Raw genomic sequence first — 22517 nt, 5'->3', positions numbered from 1 at the left:
GCCATAGTACCTGGGCTAAGGGATCAAAAAAATCAGTCTAGGGCAAAATTATAGAGGTAGCCAGAGACAAATTTGAGGATGTCTCCTGTAACTGTGAGGGGTTCGTGTGCAGCTGAGACACATGAGCAAATGGCCATATGCCTGTAGCCCTATACAGAGAGTATACATGGCCATCACCCTTCTTGAGTACCCCCCCACCTCTATCTGCAACCTGCTCTGCATCCTCCTGGGGACAGCCTTCCTGCCTACCTGCACCTGTTTCCTGGGGGTGCCAGGTGGCTCTGGTGAGAGTGGGCAGAAGCCGCCTCTGTGAATAGACCTTTCTCCTTATTCTGAACCAACCTGTAGCCTGTGACCCAAAGGCATCCAGGAGATCAGAAAACACAAGCTTGGAAGAAGCAGGCTTGTAGCCAGGCCTTTACTGTGCAGGAATGAAGTGCCCAGGGGAAGCTGTTCCCAGCATGGGACCTGGAGCTAGGTGCCCTGGATTCTGGTTCCAGCACTGGCTATAACATTCCTTGATGGGCTAGGTACATTTATTGAGCACCTTCTATATGCCAGGTTCTGTGTTAGGCCCCATTATTCCCTCAATCCTCTTTCTTCCTTCTGCAAATGAGGATACTAAGGCTCATCCATCAGTAGGCCCTGGGTGGAGTCATGGTCCAGACAATACCCACATGCCTTCTAGTTCTGATTTTCCAGGCAACAGGAGGGAAAGGAAGGCAGGCACCATCAAGTTATTACCTCTTCTGCCAGGGCACGGAGCCTCAGGAGCCAGTCCTCAGCCTGTTCTAGGATCACAGGAAGCTCACTGGAGCTGAGCTTCAAGGCCAGGGCAGCCTCCGTGATCTGGCTCAGGTGACGGGTACGTAGCCGGAACAGGTACTGGTCCAGGTGAGTAGCAGAAGGTATCGTATGGACATCACCCAGGGGCTGGCTATGAAACACAATTGCAGTGTGCCTGATGAGCAGGGCCTTCCACACACCCACGGGTGCAGGCACACACATATGCATGTGCACACACAGCACAGCATGCCTGGGCATGGGCCCCACACCCTCAGCCTACCTGCTGGGTGCCTTTGCTAGCCTGATCCCCATGCCCAGTCTTCTCCATGTGATAAGCTCCATCCATCCCATCGCCTCTAGGCAGCCTTCCCTGACCACAGGGCCCTCATACATGCTTCCCACTCTGAAGGCCCTTTTAGTCTGGGGCCCCCTTTGGAAACTTATCCTAAACCTCCAACCTGATGAATTCTTCTGCAAAAGTGTCCCTCTCTCCCCTGCAACTGACTGTGAGCTCTCAAAAGAAGGCCCAGCAGCTCCCTCTCTTCCTGTATCCTGTACCATCTTGGAGCAGAGGCCCTGGGTTCAGTTGCCCAACGCTGAAACAAATTCAGTCTGTGCTATGTGCACACTTTCTCTGAGAAGGAAATTTACAGACCCCTGATAAGCCGCTGCAGCCCCCTCAATGGGGAGGCCAGCAGCCAGTAAGACAGATGCACGCACCCAGGCAGCCCCACAGCACCCCTCCCAGAATCCATTGCTGTGGAGGGCCTTGAAGAGGAGGTAGGGGCTACATGCAGACCTCAAATCACAACTGTGAGCCCCAGATGAGGAGTTCGTTTGGAGGTAAGAACTCCCATCCATCCTTCGGGAGCTCCCTAAAAGCCTTTTCTTCAAATGGCTGTCCTTCACCCTTCCAGGTCCGGGGTCCTCCACAAGCAAAGGTCCTGCAGGATGCGGTATCTTGCTGCCCCCCCTCCAGAACCCCCTCCTAACTGTCTCTGATTGAGCTGCTGGGGGCCACCCCGCCCCCCAGGCTAGCAGAGCCTCCACTCGCCAACAGGACATTAGTCAAACCCACTCAGTCAGGTCTGCTCTCACTACTTGCACCCCCCTGCTTCTCACCCCCCCAACTCCCCTCCCCGCAGCGTCTCGACTCCCGGCTCCCGGCTGATTTATTTTTCTGCCAATTTCCCCGAGCTATGCAGAACCAATTACCGCCGGAGCGCAGCGGCACCGCTGCCGCCAGATACTCCACTCTGGCAGGCCCTCGGCGCACTACATTTTTCCTGTTATTTTTTTTAATTGAATTTTTAGGGTGGGGGGAGCAGTACGTGAACTCCATCTCGGGGAAACTTAAGCCCCGGGGCCTGTCTCAGGTCACGTACTGCACACCCTGTAGTAATATAATATTTACTGCCCCGAGGGTGCCGCGGACAGCCGCCCCAGGCCGGCAGCAGGCAGCCTGCAGGGCTTGCGAAGCTGAGGCTGTGGTGGGTGAGGGGGGTCTGGGCGGACTGGAGCCTGAGGGCCGGGTGGGAAGGGGTGGAGAGGGCGGGGGAGAATCGAGAGCTGGGCCAACTGAGGTGATTTATGCACCCCAGCCTGGTTGGGAAGCTGGGAGGGACCAGGATGTAGACCACCAAAAGGAGATTTTCATGGAGACACAAGCTAAAGCCAAGACTTCCCAAAATACAGCCAGGACCTGTGAGTGCCTCTGGCAATATTTCTCAGCCTTTCCCCTCTCCCCTCCCCCATGCACACACCAGGAGAGCCCAAGACAAGAGCTCAGAAACATGGGGAGACTAGGTGATGCTGAGCTCCCAGCCGGTCCTGTATATCCTTAGCTGACTTGGAAACCTGGTGGGCCATATAGGCCCAGAGCCAAGGCCTGGCTGCTCACCAAGTTGCTGCCTGGCCCTGTGGCACCAAGCAGGTGACTACTGGGGGGCAGCCACCAGGCCGGGAGAGCCTCTGGCCTGACAGATGAACTGGTTTCAGGTGGTTCATTGCAGTCCTTGTTAGCAGCAGCTGTGCTGGGCCTGTGCTGAGCTGGGGGCTGGGTCCAGAGATGAGACCCAGCTCCGCTTATCTCCAGGAGAGGAACAGAAGCGGCTGTCCATGATCCCACTGGGCAGCCTGAGAGTCAGGAGGCCTTCCTGGAAGAAGTAGCCCCAAGCTGTGCCTATAGACCTGGCAGAAGTTAGTCAGGCTCAGGACAGACCGGTGTGTGCATAGAAGCAAATGCACAGAGGCAAGGGGTGCAAGTGTGGAATGAAGTGGGGTGGGGTGAGGAGAGCCAGTCAGTACAACCATCTAGAAAGGAGAGGAGAAGCCTGGTCTACAGGAAGTGAGCTGAGACTCGCAGTAGGAGCAGTCCAGGACTGAAGTGGAGGCCCCAGGTTAGGGAGACAGTGTGGATATTAAAGGGAGGGAGTTGGAGAGGAAGGAGGACGAAGGAAGAACATAGGAGAGACAGACACCCAACAAGTCTGAGAAAGGGAGAGGCAGCGCCGTACCTCTTTCCATTGTGGGCTCTGGGGTTGCTAGCCTGCCCAGGGTACACGCAGCCCAGGGAAGAGCCCATATGCGCTGACAAGGCAGCACATGGAGCGGTCCAACAGGACCTAGAAATCAGAGTTGACAGCTGGGCTGGAAGAGCAGAGTGGGTGTCATTGGCCATGGGGAAGATGAGCTAGAAAAAACGGCTTGGGCTTGAACAAGGGAAGACACTGATGCCAGAGCTATAGCAGAGCTGGCAGGAAGATCAGGTAAGCAGCCATGGTCAGCCTTGGTATCATCCATTGTGAAGACTCTCAAGGCCACAGTTGGGGTGAGGGACTCCCTTCCTCTTGCTGGGGCCCCAGGCTGCTCGAGGCCTCAGGTGGTACCTGAAGGAATCAGTTCTGATTCCTGGAATTCCTCTCTTGGAGTCTCATCTAAGTATTCCCTCAAGAGAACCCAGCTTCCCCCAGGCTGGGACCAAAGCCCCTGAGAGGCTGGGGCAACCTTCTTCTCCCAGGCTAGTGACTCAAAGGACCAAGTTTGACAGAAGTGATTTTACCCAGTTGCTCAGAGCAGAGCACTGAGGAGGGCACTGAGGACATCCCAGGGCCAGATCCCACAGGTACCACACACCTGCCAAGGTCCAACCCACACATGAGTCACAAGCTGTGGTATGGGGAAAACCTGTACTCTGCTCACCCACTGCCCGAGAGCCTGTGCCAGATGGGCAACAGCCAGTCACTCTGCAGGCGTGGCCTAGCATACAGGGGCGATCTGAGAATGCACCTCACAGCTACAGCTCCCAATACTGACTGTGCCCCTGTGCGTGCTTCTAGCCCCATCTGTCCTGCAACCTCCAGACCACAGGGTCAGCTTTCTCACAGATACCCTGCTCTCAAGTGTGACTCCTGATCTCTCCCAGCCCACTTCCTCTCCTACAGACCCCTCAGAGACTGGCCCTAACTACTCCTCCGCTAACCTGGCCAGAACAAGGTGGCCATTCTAGGCCTTTCTCTGGCCCCTAGTTCCAACCCATCATCAAGTTTTCCCATGGTAGAGCATTAGACCAAGGAAGTTCTGCTACCTACATGATATGTGACTCTGGGCATGTTGATCGACCTCTCTGTGCCTGTTTTCTCATTTGTAAAACGAGGACTATTCTACTTCTACCTCATAATTAAATAGCTTCATGATGAGTTAATACACAGAAAGTTCTTAGGACAGTGCCTGGTACAATATGTTGTTGGCATAATACATCCTGAAGTGTCTATGATGGTCTCTGCACTGTTGACTTAGCTGCCTTTGTCCCAAGTCACTTGCACAACCAATGTTCAGTCTATTTGCCAGGCCTCCTAGTCCCTGTCGCCTCACATCACCAATGCAGCATCCAACCCAGGGTTGCATTGCCCCTCCACAGCCCCCCAGCCTAAGCTCTGCTTGGCATAGCCCCCGAGGCGTGTCCCCTGGGCATCAGCTTCCCTCTCCTTTTGCCTGGGCAATGCCCTCTTTGAAGGCCAACCCTCTTCTCTAAGTTCCCATCAGCCATCCTTCCCTCCTCCTCTGCCCAAGAAACTTCCCTGGATTCCATTTGTCGGGAGTATTACACCTGAACTCATGTATTATACCTGTGAACTCACATCTGCCTCTAATTCCGAGCACACTTTGCTTTGTGTGCTGGATTTGTGCACCCATCACCCTCTAGAGGGCTGAAGTTGTACCCTCATCAGTAAGCCTGGCACTGCCAGGCTTTGAGTAGGCTTTGGGAATGGCCTGTCTACAGCCCCACACCACTGGGGATAGAGAGTGAAGGAGACAGGTCCTTGGGGAACATTTGATCACAATGCACTTCCGAACTAACTGCAGCATGAAGGGCTGGACGGGGGCTGTGTCTGGCAGCATGGTTACTCATTTCTCAGCAGGAAGGCATTTCTTTCTCTGCTCTGTTCAATGGGCTCTCTAGCCAGACTGACAGAGGGAGTGATGAGAGGCAGAAGAAGGCAGAGAATGCATTTGCATATATTCACACATAATCTCCTAGAAAGCAGAATTCTGATTAAGTCCAGTAACAGTGGAGAAACCGAGGTCCATGGAAGGGAAGCTATGTAAATCCACAAAGCTGGTGAACAGGGCTAGTACCTAAGACTTGGCATTTCATCTTAACAATAATTACAGTTCCCATTGATTAAACCCTTCCTAAGGTCCCAGCACTTCATTACATATTCTAAAGTAGTTACTCCTCATGCCAAGTGGAAGTTCAAAGCTCCCTCTGGAAGTGCCTCTCCAGACCCACTCAGCGCTGGATGAGATGCTGAGATGAGCCCCCCTGCTGAGCCTCTGCACCCCCATTTTCCATCACCCCGAGGACTCCCTTTTCCTGAAATTGACCATCAGCCACGTCAATTGAAGACTAAGCAGAAAGCATGGTTCCTGACATGACTTTGGGGAAGGAGGGACGCTACCTACCCCCACCTCCAGTCAGCTTCTCCTGGAGACTCCATCAGGGAAATAAGACGTTGGGGATCAGAGACACAATGCTCCCCATTCAGGTGAGCGGGGCTGCGCAGGCCCGCAGCTGCCGCTGCTGCAGGGAGATTTATGACCTGCTCTAAATGTCACCTTTTCAACTCCCTGCGCTGGCTCCACCACCTTTGGACTCAGCCCGGGCTGGACTGCTGGCCAAGCGTGGCTGGGAGACGTGCTGCCGCTCACTGCCACACACGAACACTCGCAGGGAAGCAGCCCCGTGGGCGCCAGGTACCCCCTACCTGCAGTCTGCAATGAGCTCATCCATCAGCTGAGCCACTAGAGAGTCTGTGTCCTCCGTGGAACCCTGTGCCTTCAAGGCCAGGTGGACCTGCTCCAAGCCAGCTTCCTGTGGAATGGGCAGGCCAAGGTCAGAAGTGCCACCAGGATGCAGAAAGTTAAACCCTGGCCGTAACCAACACACACACACACACCTGTAACAACACACACACACACACACACACACACACACACACCTGTTGCCACAGCCCAATCCATTAAAAAAAAAATGAGCAGCTAGAGACATAGTCCAGAGCCAGCCAACCAGCACTGACCTGGTTCAAGAACCTTCCAGGGCTCCCCACACCCAAATTCTCAAGCCTGGCACTTGAGCGTCATATCTGAGCATAAGGAATTCATAAGCTATGTGCCAGCTCCACCAGAAGCTGAAGGCATCCTGTCACCTCCCATCTTCAAGCCAGAACTGACTCCCCACAGGTGGACACAGCTGAGTGGCCTTTCCTGAGCCTGTTGTTGCTCCTCATGGGACCCCCTCTCCTTTCCAGATTCTACCACACAGCTAGGCTCAGGCCAAGTCTACCTACACCACCACCACAGCCACTCAGACTTCCTCATCCCAATGACTGCTCTCTCACTCAGCTGCATCTAGCCTCCTTTACTGAACCCCTACCCAGCCCCCACCTTGGACCTCAGCCCTGTCCCTCAGTCCCCCAGGACCCTTCTTCCTGTCCATCAGCTTTTCTGAGCAGGTGATACATATACCACAGTGGGACTTCTAGTCTAGAAACAGACCCTACCAAGGAAACATGGACCCTGCTCCCTTGGAGTCTGTAATCTTGTAAAATAACAAGTGGCCCAGAAGACAGACCAAACTTGCCCAGCTCTGACTCCAGTTCTCAGGCCCTGAGTGTTTGCTGGTCTTCTCCCTGCTGCAGAGCTCCAGGTCTAGAGGCAGCCAAGGACTACAAAGGCCCCACCTGGGCCTGAATTGCTTCCAGCCACTCTGACTCCTCCTTTTCCCTTCCTTTTCCATGTCTTTTGAACCATGCTTATCCACAGACTTCTCCAGGCCATTCATCTCCCTTTCCTCAACCTGTTGCCTTTTTCTTGCTTTATCAGAATAGCTACCCTTGCCTTCTCCACTTTCCCACATGCCAGTCAATTCAGGAAGGAGAGCGCGTGCGCGCGCGCGCACACACACACACACACACACACACACACACACACACTTCATAGAAGTGCCTGGAAGCCACCACCTGGACCATCAGCTTCCCACCTCCCTTGACCTTTACACACATTCTTGTGACGCTCTTGTACTCGCTGGCCAAGCACCAGACCTGTACATGGAGATGAATCTCTAGAAGCCTCTCAAACACAACTCACCACCCACCCTTGCACCCTCTGCTTTTCTCCCCAGCTCCCCAGAGTCATTTCAGCCACCAGAGTCACTTCTCACAGACCTTCCTTTTCCTAGATCCAATGGGCCACCAAGGCCTAAAAGCTGAAGTCTTGCAGTCCCCCTCAAAGGTCATCTCCTCCTCAGGCCATGTCACCCTCCTGGGCCCCTGCGATGGGGCCTGGCTAAGCCCTCACCACCTGTGTTCCCCCACTGCACATGGATCCTTGCTGTTCCCATGCTACTTTCCTGATGCTCTTTGCTACTCTCCTTCCTCCACACCCCACCTCTCTCCCTTGACACCTCAAGTCTCACCTGGAGAGCTCTGGGTAAACAGGGCAGGAAAGCCTTCTGTGGACTTATTCAGTGCTTACTTCCAGCTGACTTCTAGATGGAAATCTCTTGTATGCAGTTAAGAGTAAAGAGAAATCTACTATTCATCCCAGGCACTGTCCTGAAGTTCCAGGTGAGTGTCTCTCTGTCTTTGTCTCATCTCTGTCTCTCTCTGTCTCTGTCCCTCTGTCTCTGTCTCTGTCTGTCTCTCTCTCTCTCCCTCTCTCACTGCATCTGTTAGGGGCTCCCCAGTGCTCTCCTCACCCCTCTTCTGGCCAGTAAATAAGACACAGAACACAGAGGACACCAGCCCACAAAAGCCACTGGACAAAGTTACCTATCAAGTGTGCATGTGGGCAGCAGGTCTGCAAACACCCACAGAAAAGCAGAGGTTGGGGGTCTCTTTCCACTCACCAACCGGTCAGCAATCCTGAGCAGCTGGTTTTGAGTCTCAATCCTATGGCTGATGTCCTCCCAGTAGGAGGACAGCACCACGACTGGCTTCACATTGCCCCAGGGTAAGTAGTAATAGTGGCATCCTGTGAGGAGAGAGGGGCCTGGTCACTGGGCAAGGGAAGAGGAACCTGATCCCCAGCAAGGGAAGAGGGTATGGGGTGAGGGGAGAAGGGCCTGGTTACTGGGTAGGAGCTGAGGGTTGGCAGGCAAAGTACTACAGAGCCCAGGCCTCTGGTCACTCAGACATGGAGCTAGCCAAGATGGGAAGAGGGGTGAGGGTGGAGGCAGACTAGCGCCTTCTTCTCTTTCCCACCTTAGAACCTCTGGGCAGATGTGGTGTCATCTGTACTGTTCAGTGTCCACACAGAATGGGGAACACTGGGACACTTCAGTGCATAGAAAGAAAGAGGGTAATAGAACGACAACATAAATCAAGACCATAGTCCCCAATGACTCTAAGCCACCATGTAATGACCCAGGTGAATCAAGATGATTATGGATCACCATACTTTCAAGATCCCAACCTATGGGAACTGGCATTGGGGATAGGGAGGAGGTAGGCTCCACCTGGAGCACTGCAGGGGGTGGAGGTGGCTTTGGGAGCACAGCAGGGGATCTCAGAAGGGTTTTTCTAGGCCAGGTATATGGAGCAGGGCCCCAGCAGCTTCCCATGGTAGGGAGGCTTCAGGGCTCAGCCCCTGCTCTATGACTCAGGAACTTACCATCAAAGACTGCCCGGCTGTACTGGGTGGTGGAGGCCAGCGGCAGACAGGTTGTATCGAACTTATTGCCATAGTTCCCAATGCTGACCTCAAACTGGATAGCATCATCCACATCCTGCAGCATAGAGGCCGAGTAGAAGGCGGCGAAGAGGGAGTATTTGCGCCTCCGGAGGTACTTCTGTGGGCAGAGAGGGCAGGCCAGAGGGCATGAGGAGAAGGCAGCAAGACAGGTGGGCATTGTAGGCCTTTACCATGACCTGTACCAGTAACCCCTGGCTCAGCTGCCCAGTGGCAAATAGTCCAGAAAAGAAACCATCTCCAGATTTGATTATGAACTCAACACTCTTTCCAGGTCTCTGTGTATTTGGCCACACTTCCTAATAAGATCTGCATCTCCAAGGTCATGTGGCTCCTTAATCCAAACCAGCAGCAATGGCACCACCACATCAGCGAGGCAAGGTCTCCTTGGTGCCCCTCAGGGCAGCCTGGTCTCATCTGCGATTGCGAATCACCAGGCCCCACCCAGAACTCCCACCAGCCCCGAAGAGGTCCCCGCACACCAGACACTACTGCAGTATGCACTGGCCACCTCTCCCATATACTTGGGATGTGTGAAGTTCTTCGCTCCCTCTGGGCATAGGGCACAGGACTAAGGGCACGTTTTCATATGTCCTGATTTGAACCAACATGATTTTATGATTCCTTTCATTGGGAAGCACAGAGAAGCAAGATTAAGCAATTGGGGTTTAGGAGAATGTAAATAGTAATGACAGCTAACACTTAATGAGTACTTACTGCATACATATCTTAATTCACTTCTCACCACAATCTTATGAGGTAAGTATAATTATTACACCCACTTTACAGGCAGGGAAATAGCTGGTAAGTGGTGGAGCCAGGATCCAAGCCACAGCTCTATGACTACAGGACCTGAATGCTCCTAGAGACCAGGCCTCGCTCTACCATTCATTGCTCTGATATATCTGGGCTTCTGTTTCTCCATCTATAAGATGGAGATAGTAACCATAGCAGCAGTACTATGGGGTAATGTGAAGATTCAGTAACACCAGGGGCATCACTAGCAGTGCCAAACACCTGATAAGTGTTTAGTTGACTTAATAGAACTTCATTCTTATGTGACTGTTAAAAAATAGCGTCTCATGTTGCATTGAACTCTAGACTTTCAAAACACTTCCATTTATCTGCTTTATTCCTCTGAGCATTCCAAGTGGGATATGTGTTACATTCTTCCCACTTCTCAGCTGAAATGTCAACTACCCAAAGAAGTGAAGTCACAATAAGTGCGGAACAGAACTGTGTCCCTTCTACCCCATGGTGCTTGCTTGGCCACCTCTCTCTAATCCCTAAGAGGACTGCACCTCCCTCCCAGGGCAGTGCTCCTCACCTCTACCCGGAGGATGTCATCTGCAGGAAGGTCCTCCACCTTCTGCTCACTGTGCTCCACCAGCTTGGTCTCCAGGGACAGCAGAAGCCGGCCTCGGTAGGCCACGCCTTCTCCCTGCACGAGGACATCAGGTCACCAGCCGGAGCAGACAAGGGGAAAGAAAGGAGCATGGTTTGGCTCTAAGGCAGGCAGTTCATCTCCCAGGCAGCCCAGAAGCTGAGCCAACCCACAATTCTTCCAATGAGGATGTCATGGTCCAGAGCGTTCCGGGGACATGCCAAGCCACCCAATGAGACAACCAGTGCCACCTCCAGCCTAGCCCCAGGTGATGAAACCTGAGAGACACTGGCCTGGGTGTCTTAGGGACTGAGGTCTCAGTGTCCCTAAGTGAGAGACAGAGGGGAACAGAGAAGAGGGAGGAGCAGGAGGAGGCCAGGGAGAATTAGAATTAGGATACTCTGATGGGTCCAGCCTGCCCAGGCCTCAGGCAGCCCCTGAAGTCTCAGGTAGGCCTGAATGCCACCAAGCCAGGTGGAAGACCCCCCCCCCAGAGGATCGCTTGGCATGTGGCGGCTTACCTTGCCCATGTTGAGCTCTGCGTAGGGGTCTGGGAAGCCCGTGAATTCCCGGGGACTGCCATACAGGTTCACATAGCAGGGGCCAAAGGTGGGAAGGAAGCCCAGATTGTCGTCCACTGAAGACACAGCAGAAGTCAGAGAAGCCCCCTGGTGGGGCTTTCTAGAACTCAACCAGCCACCTTCAGACCTGAGTCCACCCCAGCACCTCAGTTTCCCCCACATGTGTCAGTTATAATCTTTGTAAACAACAATGACACTGATGAGATCTGTCATGATGTCCTGTAAATCCAGCTAGTCCTTGTCACTATTAGTCTGATTTTACAGAGGAGGGAATAGAGGTCCAGAGATACAAAGCAACACCTGCTGATGAAGTGGCCAGATCCGGAATGGTGCCCCTCAACACGCATGCTCTCAGCTGGCATGCACACACACTGGAGCTCAGGCGCTCCCACCCCCGTGCCTTCTGGACCACTCCCCCTCCAGTCTGCACACATATCACATCCAGGCATAGGGTGTCATAAAGGAAAACCCAAAGCCTCAGGACCAGAAAAGTTACCTTTCAGGGGACGTCCCTCCCCCCACAGCCAAACTCCAGTGACTTGTATGTCCCCATGCCGTGATGGCCCTGACTCATTTCAGGACACACAATACCAAAAAAGTGATATTTTTAATGGAACACTTTGGAGGAGAGTTCAAGAATGAATGAGGCAGGAAACTCTTTCCTCTGCATCATTCCCATCCCTTGGAGAGGCTCTATTTTGTTCATTTGTCACTTGGGGGCTCGTGGATCATTTCCTAGGATGGCCCTTCACTAGCCATACTCTGAAAACTCTACGAAGTCAGGTATCCCTTTTGGAGGGCAGGGGAAAGAGAACATTTCCAGAATGCCAGAGACCGCAGGCAGGACTGAAATCATCGGGGATGACCCTATCCACACAGGATGGGCCAAACAAGCACAAGACCAATCTCTGCAGCGGAGGGGTGCTAGGGCTGGACCCTAGGTGCGTGCTATGAGCTGCTCCTGGGGAGCCCATGGAGTGAAGGGGGACAGGGACAGGCTGGGCCATGCCTGCCCACCAGTCAGGAGTGCCCTGAACCCTTCTACACGTTCCTTCTTTCAGACCCCAGCACAGGCAACGCTCTGGCTTTGGAAACAGAAGGCGGCGGCCTTGGAATAATGGATCTCACGTGAACATTACTCATCATCTGTGTTCAATATCTTGATTATGATTTACCTCTTGAATTTCCACTTCAAGAGTTTTTCACTCCCTCCAACTTCCTCCTGGTCCCCAGATACCTTACACTTCCCCAGGTTGTCCATGGCTTCTATACCTGCCCAACTCCTCCTTCTAGCTTCACCCCAAGTTTGGGGAGGGGTCTGGGAGAGAAGGAGGAAACTGTCCTCAAGACATTCCAAATGACTTTAGTGTTCAACCAGTGGCAGAAAGGAAACTGATCAAGGTAAACTCAGAGGCTGGGGTGAATCTCAACCATGCTTCATGCAAATCAGGAAACCCCATCTCCAGCATTCATACCCCCTCCAGTAAGAGCCTCCAAACCCATCCCCTTCGACCCCTAGGTGACAGTAACGTACGGTCTGTGCCTTGTGGAGGCTTGGCCACACCTGCAGGCTCCTCTGAAGCATAAAGAAATGGAAAAGGTGTTAGGATGGACATGGCTGGAAGGAGGAATGGTTATGTGACCAGGAGCTGGCAGATGAGCAGAAACACAGCTCCTAAGTGGGAAGCATACACGGCCCCAGGCCCCACCCCTAGCCCAACGCTGAATGTACCACAAGCTAAGGCACCACCCCTGTCCAGCCAGACACAGTCCCCAGTACCACAATCACTTGGAACTTCCTTGATTCATTATATTCAAGAAATAACACAGAAAAAAATGTGCTTTTCACTATTATAGCTAGGTCAGTGAGGAAAATAAAATACAGACATAAGGAAAGGGTGAGCAAAACCCAAAAGAGCAAGAGCAAGGCAGCTGAACACTCAGTGTTCCAAACCCAACAGGACAGAGCTAAGCAAGGGCATTTCAAGGCACAACATCTCCACCTAGTGGTCAATTCTATTAGTACCACAGAAAACAACATGTTGCGTTTTCACAACAATAGGCATCTGGACTTGGCTTCTAACACCTGCTGCTTCCAGTAAAGTATGGTGACAGATACTGCCCATTAGATGAAGGCTCTGACATCTGAGTCTGTTCTTATATGCTGGTGACAGATATCTAAAAATAGAAGCCAGGAAAATATGCTCTGGCCACTCTGGGCTCTTGGTATCTATCATTCACTTCTGAACTGGTAGATAACCCAGAAAAGGAAGATCCTTCCATCTCCTTCCTCTGTCTCTGTGATGTCTGCCTCTTTCTACACTTTATATTTTTTAACTAGCAAAGTGTAATCATGTCTGAGGTTATGGATGAGCCTGGGAATGGCATTAGTGCACTTGCTGATTCTTTTTATCTATTATTCACCTTTGCCTATTACCTCAAAAAAAAATCCAAAATCTCATTGCTGTTTTTCCATGGCTTCATAATTATAGTTAGAAACCAAAGGTCAGGAAAATGTCATGAAGGAAGAACAAGCAGAGAAGAATCCACTACAAATGCTCCTGGTGGCCATTTTCACATCCACAAAAATCAACTTTCACCAAAGGGTGAGTCAGGCCCCTGGCTATCGGGGAATGTGCTTTCTCAACAATATGACCTATATGGGAACAGCTGTGATTCCAAGGAAGGCAGTGGCCAGGGACCACCAAAAAGAAAGTTTCCACTTCAGGTCCTTCCAAATGATTACCAAGAGGCCTGACCTGTTATCTCAGGCTAAAGAAGCTAAAGTTATCATTCCAACCCCCATGTGCTTCTTGCAAAGGCAAGCTTGGCTTCTCATCCATAACCTGACTATAAATCCTGGCTGCAAACTGGTGCCCAGGCAGACACACATGGCCCCCCAGTCCTGCCAGCCATCCGATCAACACACAGGCCTCGGGTGACCAGAGTGAACTGTGCAGTCCTTTGCATTCATTTATTCATTCAACAAGCCTTGCCAAGCACAATTCTAGGCACTGGAAGTGAGTAATGGTCCTCCTGACAACTTCAGCCAGAGATTCCTAACTTGAGGGAAGGTCATAGGTCTCCAGGAACTTCATCTCACCACCCCCCTCCCCAAGTTCTCTTCCCTGTGTCTGCTGACAGCTCATAAAGTCAAGGGCAGGGCAACCAGAGGGCCACCCAAGACAAAGCCTCTATTTAGTCCTCATCGTCCTTCTGCCAAAACACAAATGTTTTAGTGTGCTTTCCCTGAGCCCAGAGATCCAGGAGTGTGGACGTCCCAAGTCACAGATGAATGCTCCCCATTTCCCCAGCTCCCTCACCTAGGGAAACTGGAAGGAATTGAGAACAGGCCTCTTGGCCCCATGAGCCACAAGTCAGAGCCCTGCAGACAGTCCTCAGGGACATGCATGTGCCTTGGAGGAGCCAAGGGTGTTACCTGCAGCCATTCTGCCAGCCCCCTCCGCCTCTGGGCACATCCCCAAGCCCGTGGCATTTGGCTGCCTGACACTAGCCTGAGCCAGGCAGGGGAAGAAACCAAAAACTGCTGGGAAATCATCTTCAGCTACGTTCCGAAGACAGAAAGATGAACTTTGGGTTTCTTGGCCATGGAAAAAAACTGTTGGGTACAAGTACTATTTCTGTAACATGACTGTCATGTGTATAAAGTTATCAAAGACTCTGGGTGGTTTTCATGGCTCTCATGTATCTGAGAACAGTCCTTTAAATAAATATCTTTCCTTAATATGTTGGTGGTGCTCAGGGTCCAAAAAATACTTCACTGTGCCCAGGCAAACCCATGGGCAGAAGTGCTTAAGTGGTTACTGTTGGGTCTTGTCCTCCCCGGAAACAAAAACAAGACACAAACCAAAAGCACTTGGTCAAAACAAACCATCAGGGGAACAGGGGTGGGCGTGTGGGGGGGAGAGAGCATACCAGTTTTTACAATTCACTTTGGCTGGGCTTAAGAGATGACAGAGGTATGCTAGATCCCACGTGAGAAGAAAAAAAATTTAAAAAAAAAAAAGGAAAGTATGAGAGAACAGCATGTCCTAAGGGGGCTTTTAGGATGGGTGAGGAAAGCTTAGCAGGAAACTAGGCAAGAGATCATCCTTCAGGGCTAGAGACAAACTCTGGCTCCAAAAGGGACCTACCTGTGTAGGAAAGAATGTCAGAGAACCTGAGAATAGCCCCAGTATTATCAGAATAGTTAAGTCTTTTATGGTCACATAAATCAAGCTATTTAACTTCATATCCAAAAATTAGTTAGCTGATGGCATTAAAATTTTTTTTCATTTATATCCAGAACAATAGTTGAGGGATGGGGGCCATGGGGAGGGAGGGCAGGAAGTGGTCCTAATTTGACTGCCTTCCTGAAGCACAGTAGATTGCCTGTGGCTTGAGCACCATCTAGTGGCCACACAAACACTGGATGGGTAAAAGAGTCAGGATGCCAGAAAAAGATGAAGGCGAACATTACCTCCAGAAATGGGATCTAGGGAGGACCTAAGTTCTCCACCAGGTGGCTTATGGTAGGCACAGGTGTAGCTTTATGGATCAACCACTGTCCTAAATCAGTCAGAAATGCCACATTGTGCTTCTACCAGTATCTGCCCTAGGGTTCACAGGCAGGAAGAGTATGAGTAACCAACTAGAAAAGGGCTTCCTTCCAGTCCAAGAGTTATGGCCTAGGGGGCACCCTCCCCCCTCACAGCTCTCTCTCTGCCTGTACCTGCAGAGCAACTCTTGGCAGAACTTTCTGACTAGCCAGAAGGGAACTAGGACCCAAACCAAACAGTAGGGGAAGGACTGGGAAGGGAGGATTCTTGATAAAAGCACCATTTTTTTGTGAATTCTACCAATTAAAAGATTGAGCCATGAGATCCAAATGGCAGAGCGCCACTACGTGTTGAAGCTGAGTGAAGGTGCCTGGGAGATGGTCATATAATTCTTGACTTGTGTATATTTGGAACCTTCAAATAATTAACGCTTTTTATTTTAAAAGGTTCCAGAGAACTTGCAAGATCACTGGATGATTGCATAGCAGGAATGAAGCATGTGACCCTGTCCTACAGCCTAAGATCTACAGAGATACACAATGAAGATCCCCTGTCTGTAAAAAGGGACCAAGCTGTACAGATCTCTCTAGAGAGCATATTGGGGAAGGGACTGTCTGCCTACCTCCAGGAGAGAGAAACAGGGGAGCTACCATTGGAATGTTGGGAAAATAGTTTGCGATCCTCAACAGTGTCATTACAAAGCAAAACTTCTGGGAGAGGATAGAAACGAAGAAAAGGTAGAAACAAAAAGAGTGTCTAGAGAGAGAAGAAGAAGAAGGCTTGACAAGGACCAAAATGTGCAATAGCAAAGTTTAACCACACCACAAAGAAAGCAGAAATGGTACAGAGAAATCACACTGGTGATATCAAAAAGCCAAGAATGACAGGAACAGCGAGGGTTAACCTAGGCTTTATCCTGTGCCAGACACTGTAAGAACTTCACATTTATCATGTATCACCTCACAGGATCCTCCCAAGCAACCACAGAAGTCGAAGTTCATAGGAGCCCATTTTATGGATGGAAAGCTGGACTTACTCTTTAGGTTACAAAGTAGCAGAGTTGACAGAATCTAAGCCCAAGATGGTGGCGAGCTCGAATGCTAGCGCACTTACCATTACCCCAACCTGCCTTCAGCTCTCTACACATAGCTAGTATACAAAATATCCATTACCTCAATCTTAGCAATTCACCACTCTCAGACAAAATTCAGTGAAAAGAGTCTCTCATATATTACAGGCAGGGGTGAGGCGCTCTGGTCAACAATGGGCCCAGGTACTAGATAGTGACAGAAGATTGTAGCAACTAGTGGCATCGTTTATTTGTGTAAGAATACTCTCTGGTGTCTGAACAACAAAATCACCCAGCAAAGCATTCACAGAATTTATTCCCATAATTAATCATTATATAACTGGTATTTTCAAAACTTCAAAAGAAAGGGGAGGAAGGTGGGTCAGTGGTAGAGTGCTTGCCTTGCATGCATGAGGCCCTGTGTTCGATTCCCCAGCACCACATAAAGACGGAAGTGGCACTGTGGCTCAAGTGGTAGAGTGTTAGCCTTGAGCTAGAAGAGCTGAGGGACAGCGCCCAGGCCCAGAGTTCAAGCCCCATGACAAAAAAAAAAAAAAAGAAGAACATTAAATTCCTATAAACAGTGTCTAGTCAGAAAAAAAAAAACATGGCTCAAGTCATACTGGTCTCAGAAAATATGTCAAAATAGATTAAAGATTTAAATGTGAAAAATGTTAATATTTTACATAGAGTTAAAGCTGGGCACCAATGACTAGCTACTCAAAAGGCCGAGGAAAGCAGTTCAAAGCCAGCTGGGGTGGGAAAATCCTTGAGACTCTTATCTCCAATTAACCATCAGAAAATCAGAAACAGAAGTGTGGGCTCAGGTGGCAAGGTGCTAGAGTTGAGTGAAATAGCTAAGGGGCAGCATATAGCCCCTGAGTTGAAGCCCTAGTACTAGCACAAACACAGACAAAAAAGCTAAAACCTAGGCATTTGCCAAAGACCTTTTAAATGTGACACGTAATGCAGAAACTATACTTGAATCATTTAAATGCAAATTTTTCAAATAAACCTAAATTAGTCAGAACATTTTTAAAGGAAACAGTAAAATAAGTCTAAAGAGAGTTAAAAGTACACCAATGAAAATTCCAATAAAGTTTAAATAGAAAAAACTAATGAGGCTAATTGAGAAAATAGTAAAAGAAAATTCAAACACAATAGGAATAACAAAAAAGGAAAGCACCAAGTAGAATGAATTGTTTTCACTATAAAAGGTTACTCTGAAAAACACTAGGTAAATAAATTTGAAAACCTCAATGTAATGGATGTTTTTCTAGGAAATATAAATTATCAAAATTGACTAAAGTAAAAGTAACAAACTAAAAATAACAATGATCACAGGAGGAATTGAAAAGTTTTTAAAGAGCCATTACTACACCCACTCAAAAAGGGCACCCAGCCCATATGGTTTTATGGGTGAATTATTTCAAACCCTCAAAAGACTATATTCTTATGTTATATAAACTGTTCCAGATGTTTGAGAAGACTTTAAATCTTTCCAATTAATTTTACAGAGCCAGCATAACCCAGATACAAAAAGCAAAGAAATAATAAGCAGACATACCAATTGAAGATAATAGAAAATCAAGAAACAGGCCCAAGAACACATTAAGGAATTTAGTAGGTGACAAGTCAGCATTGCAAAATATAGGGAACAGATTATTCAAAATGCAGCATTGGTATCACCAGTGAACAATTTTTTTTAAGTCATGTTAGATCCCGTCCTTATTCACTAAGGAAAATATGAACAGATTTGGCTACATACAAACTAAAGTTTTTATAAGTCAAAAACTATAAAGATAAAACATAATTATTTGCCACATATATGAAGGGGAAAAGTTAGTGTCTGTATAAGCATAACACTCTTACCAAACAGTGAGAAAAAGACAAACACATATCCAAAACATGGAGCAGGAGAATACATTTATAATAACTATAAAATGCATAAGCATATATTACATACAAAATTTATGATATTTTAAAATTTACGTTGTTCCATTTACCAGATGTCAATGAAAATGGAAATGAAGGCAACAATGAGATATCATTTTTATCCATCCAATTAACACCATTGAATATATATATATATATATATATATATAGTGTGTGTGTGTGTGTGTGTGTGTGTGTGTGTGTGTGTGTGTGTACCATAATTTGATACTCAGGGCCTCATGCTTGCTTGAGTATCTTCTTCGTGGATGGTTCTCAACCATTTGAACCATGACTCCAGTTTAGCTTTTAGCTGGTTATTCTAGAGATGTCTCACAAATTTTCTGCCCTAGCTGGCTCTAGATCTCCTCCTTGTGAGTTGCTAGGATTACAAGCATGAGCCACTGGTTTCAGGCTGAAAAGTCTTTTCTGATATTATTTTAGCCTGTGGTGGCGAGGGCGCAATACATAAAGCCTATGGAAGTGACTGGAAAAAAATTAACCCTGACTTTTTGTAGGGCAACTTGGGCCTTAAAGAAATTGCCATCCCCTGACCTAGCGATTCTCCCTCTAGATATTCAGCCTGAGGAAATGCAGGGGCTGGGGACAGGAGCAGGATACTTGCCTAGTATGTGAGAGGCCTTGATAAAGTATGCAATAGCACAGATTTAGTGTTTAGTCCATCTTACATTTTGAAAAAGAAAACTTGTGAATGCATAAGATTTACTCACAAAAATTCCATTGCAAAATTAGCTTTTCCTAATGTAGAAAAATTAGAAAATACCTAAATATTCAACATTCACTAAAGAGATGGTAGTACATACACAGTAAATTTTTATTCACTTAGAAGAGCATTTAATCATATGAAAAGACATCTATATAGTAATGTCAAGTGACTAAAAGCAATTTTCAAAACAATTCCCTTTTAATGTATGTATGCATATACAGACATTAGTATATGTGTACATCTACAAACATGCATGTATATTCATATACACAAAAGGCTCTAGGGAAATTCATAGTTCTTATCTGGAATGATAGAGTTATAGGTGATTGCAGGGGGTACATTTTCTATTTTTTCAGATTGTTTCTTTATTTAAAAATTTAAAAAATGGGGGCTGAGAAGGTGTCTCAGTGGTAGAGTGCTTGCCTTGCATGCATGAGGCCCTGGGTTCGATTCCTCAGCACCACAGAACTGGCACTATGGCTCAAGTGGTACAGCGCTAGCCTTGAGCTGAAGAGCTGAGGGACAACGCCCAGGCCCAGAGTTCAAGCCCCAAGGCTGACAAAAAAAAATTACAAAATGAGGGCTGGGAATGTGGCTTAGTGGTAAAGTGCTTGCCTAGCATGTATGAAGCCCTGGGTTCAATTCTTCAGTAGCACATAAACAGAAAACGCCAGAAGTGGCACAGTGGCTCAAGTGGTAGAGTGCTAGCCTTGAGCACAGAGAGGCTCAAGGACAGTGCCAAGGCCCTGAGTTCAAGCCCCAGGACCAGAAAAAAAAATTACAAAATGACAATGAGGGTTGGGAAAGTGGCTCAGTGGTAGAGTGCTTGCCTTGCATGCATGAGGTCCTAGGTTCAATTCCTCAGCACTACATGAGCAGAAAAAGCCAGAAGTGGTGCTGTGACTCAGGTGGTAGAGTGCTAGCCTTGAGCTGAAGAGCTGAGGGACAGCACCCAGGCCCAGAGTTCAGGCCCCACAACAGACAAAAAAAAAAAAAGACAATGAACTACTTTTTAACAGTCCAATAAATGCTATTTCAAAAGAAAACCTGCGGGAGTTCACACGTAGGCAATGTAGAACCCAGTAGATGATGAAGCCACAACCACTAATATTCTCTGCAAGAGTGAATTACCCCGCTGCATTCACACCTGTAATCCTAGCTACTCAGGAGGCTGAGATCTTGAGAATCCTAGTTAGAAGCCAGCCAGGGAAAATACATCCAAGAGACTCTTATCTCCAATTCACAAAAGCTGGAACTGGAGGTCGGGCTTAATTGGTAGAGGGCCCACTAAGTAAGAGAGAAGATGGTTCTGAGTTCAAGTCCTGGTACTGACATAAATAAATAAATAACCTACAGGTATAAGATAGAGGTAGGATAGAAAAGCGCATGCTAGGGGAGGGGCAGAGCACAGGTGAACCATACCTTCTATTTCTCCTCCAGGAGCAGAGATTTTTGACATACCGAGGTAGGTGGTAGACACAACATCATTGTGAGTGAGGCGGTCCCTAGAACAAGAAAGCAGAGAGGGCCTGCACATGGGAGAAGCATGCAGGCCACAGCCCACTCAAGGACAAAACTGCCTCAGTTTACATCATTGAGGCAAGGGTCTCAGACAACATCGTGTATGTTACTGAGGCCTGGTATTCCAGGGAAGAAGGGACTGGAAGGGAAGCTTGCTCTACGTCTTCCTCGAAAGACCTAGTCCCCTAGTCCAGTGCCCCAACCATCAGACATCACATTGGCCAACTACCCCTGGGCCACCAGTCTGGCTCTCTGTAGGCAGACTGCAGGTTGACAGGGAGGAGGCCTGAAGCAGGCAGGATGGGAAGCAGAAGGGTGCTTGGGGAACCCAATTCCCAGAACAGGGCAGCTGAGGTTTCCAGGAGCTAATAAATTAGCAAGATCAAGGAGGAGCTCAGATGACCAGATCAAAACCCTCTCCAGAGCCACAGTCTTGAATTAGCCAGTGCTAATTGCCGCTGCATTGCTTTCAGAATGTGCCTTTGGATGTGACAAAGCCCCTGAACTTCCATCCTGCAGGAGTTTCACCACAGCCTTGAGCAACAAGTACTTGTCTTAGCACCTCTGCTCTCCAGGCAAAGAAGATGACATGCAGGCATGTCTCCATGGTCAGACCCGGGAGGAAGGAGCAGAGCCAGGACTGCTCACCCCTTTCCTGGTCTTGTCCTGTGTCATCACACATACTGCTGCCTGATAAAGCTCAGGACCACCGTGCTTCTCTGAAGAAAGACTTCTTCCCTCCCCCACTATCTTAGAGGCCTATGAGTCGGGGATGAGGAATAATAATCTGTTAGCCACTTTTCTCCTACGCAGACCCTTCCTGTGGACCCCACACTGCCTTCCTTGATGATAATAATAAATACTAATAGCTAGCAGTGACCTCTGAAGACAATCATTGAACTAAAAGCATCCCACAACTTAGCTAGCTTTTAGCAGGTAAGCCTTACAGCTAGCCCCAATTTTAGAGGATGCTGAGGAGGGTGAAGAAGTTTAATTCATTTGCAAAGGTCCAAGGCCAGATACGCCTGACATGGAAACCAGAACTTTGATTACAGACAGCCACCTGCTGCTCACTGGGCAAGCTCACACTTGTGGCTCTTGGTCTGGTAGTTCTGATTTCCCTGAAAACATTTGTCTATATCTGGAGACAGATTTGGTATGAGAAGAGGGTTCTGCCAGCATCTGGTGGGCAGAGGCCAGGGATTGCACAGAACAGGATCCACAGCAAAGCCCAAGGCTATCCACCCAAAGGTTGAGATTGAGGAACCCTGCAGCCCCATGGCCTCCCAGAAGAGTGCTTCCAGCCCCTCCCATCACCATTTCTGTGTCTCTTCTCTCTGCTTGTGGACTTCAGCCATAGACAGCTTTCAGAAGATGCATCTTGCCCCATTATAAAAGACACGTCAGAACAGGTGGTTTTATTTCTCTTATTTTACTGTTAAATCCTAGCTCTGAGAGACACCCCCTCCAGCCTCTTCCAATCCCTTCCTCTGCGTATTTCCCAGCATGGTAATTGAGTCCTGATTTTGAATTTTTCACCGGGACATGAGACAAAGAGCACAAATCTGTACCTCTGGTCTTGGTGAGGGACGTTAACCAGAACTAGAAAAAGGAAATTTCCTTGAGAACTGATACCTGATAGTGTGTGTGTGTGTGTGTGTGTGTGTGTGTGTGTGTGTGTGTGTGTGTGTGTGTGTGTGTGTGTGTG

The 22517-nt window shown here is 48.9% G+C and overlaps 1 protein-coding gene across 1 annotated transcript in view; it reads right to left on the bottom strand.

Annotated features, from left to right (window-relative positions):
* The window catches only part of Dysf (dysferlin), a 209293-nt gene that overhangs the window by 120761 nt on the left and 66015 nt on the right, over positions 1 to 22517 (bottom strand). The window contains exons 16-23 of the mRNA XM_013035761.1: positions 21213 to 21226; positions 20711 to 20793; positions 10942 to 11057; positions 10364 to 10477; positions 8959 to 9136; positions 8195 to 8319; positions 6054 to 6160; positions 745 to 937 (exon numbers count right to left, since the gene is read on the bottom strand). Of these exons, the coding sequence (XP_012891215.1) occupies positions 745 to 937; positions 6054 to 6160; positions 8195 to 8319; positions 8959 to 9136; positions 10364 to 10477; positions 10942 to 11057; positions 20711 to 20793; positions 21213 to 21226 (930 nt within the window). The remainder of the gene's footprint in view (positions 1 to 744; positions 938 to 6053; positions 6161 to 8194; positions 8320 to 8958; positions 9137 to 10363; positions 10478 to 10941; positions 11058 to 20710; positions 20794 to 21212; positions 21227 to 22517) is intronic.

Source organism: Dipodomys ordii, unplaced genomic scaffold (genome assembly GCF_000151885.1).
Source record: "Dipodomys ordii isolate 6190 unplaced genomic scaffold, Dord_2.0 Scaffold220, whole genome shotgun sequence".
Classification (NCBI taxonomy): domain Eukaryota; kingdom Metazoa; phylum Chordata; class Mammalia; order Rodentia; family Heteromyidae; genus Dipodomys; species Dipodomys ordii.
The sequence above is the reverse complement of the archived record's forward strand: the minus strand, read 5'-3'. Positions and strand labels throughout refer to the sequence as shown.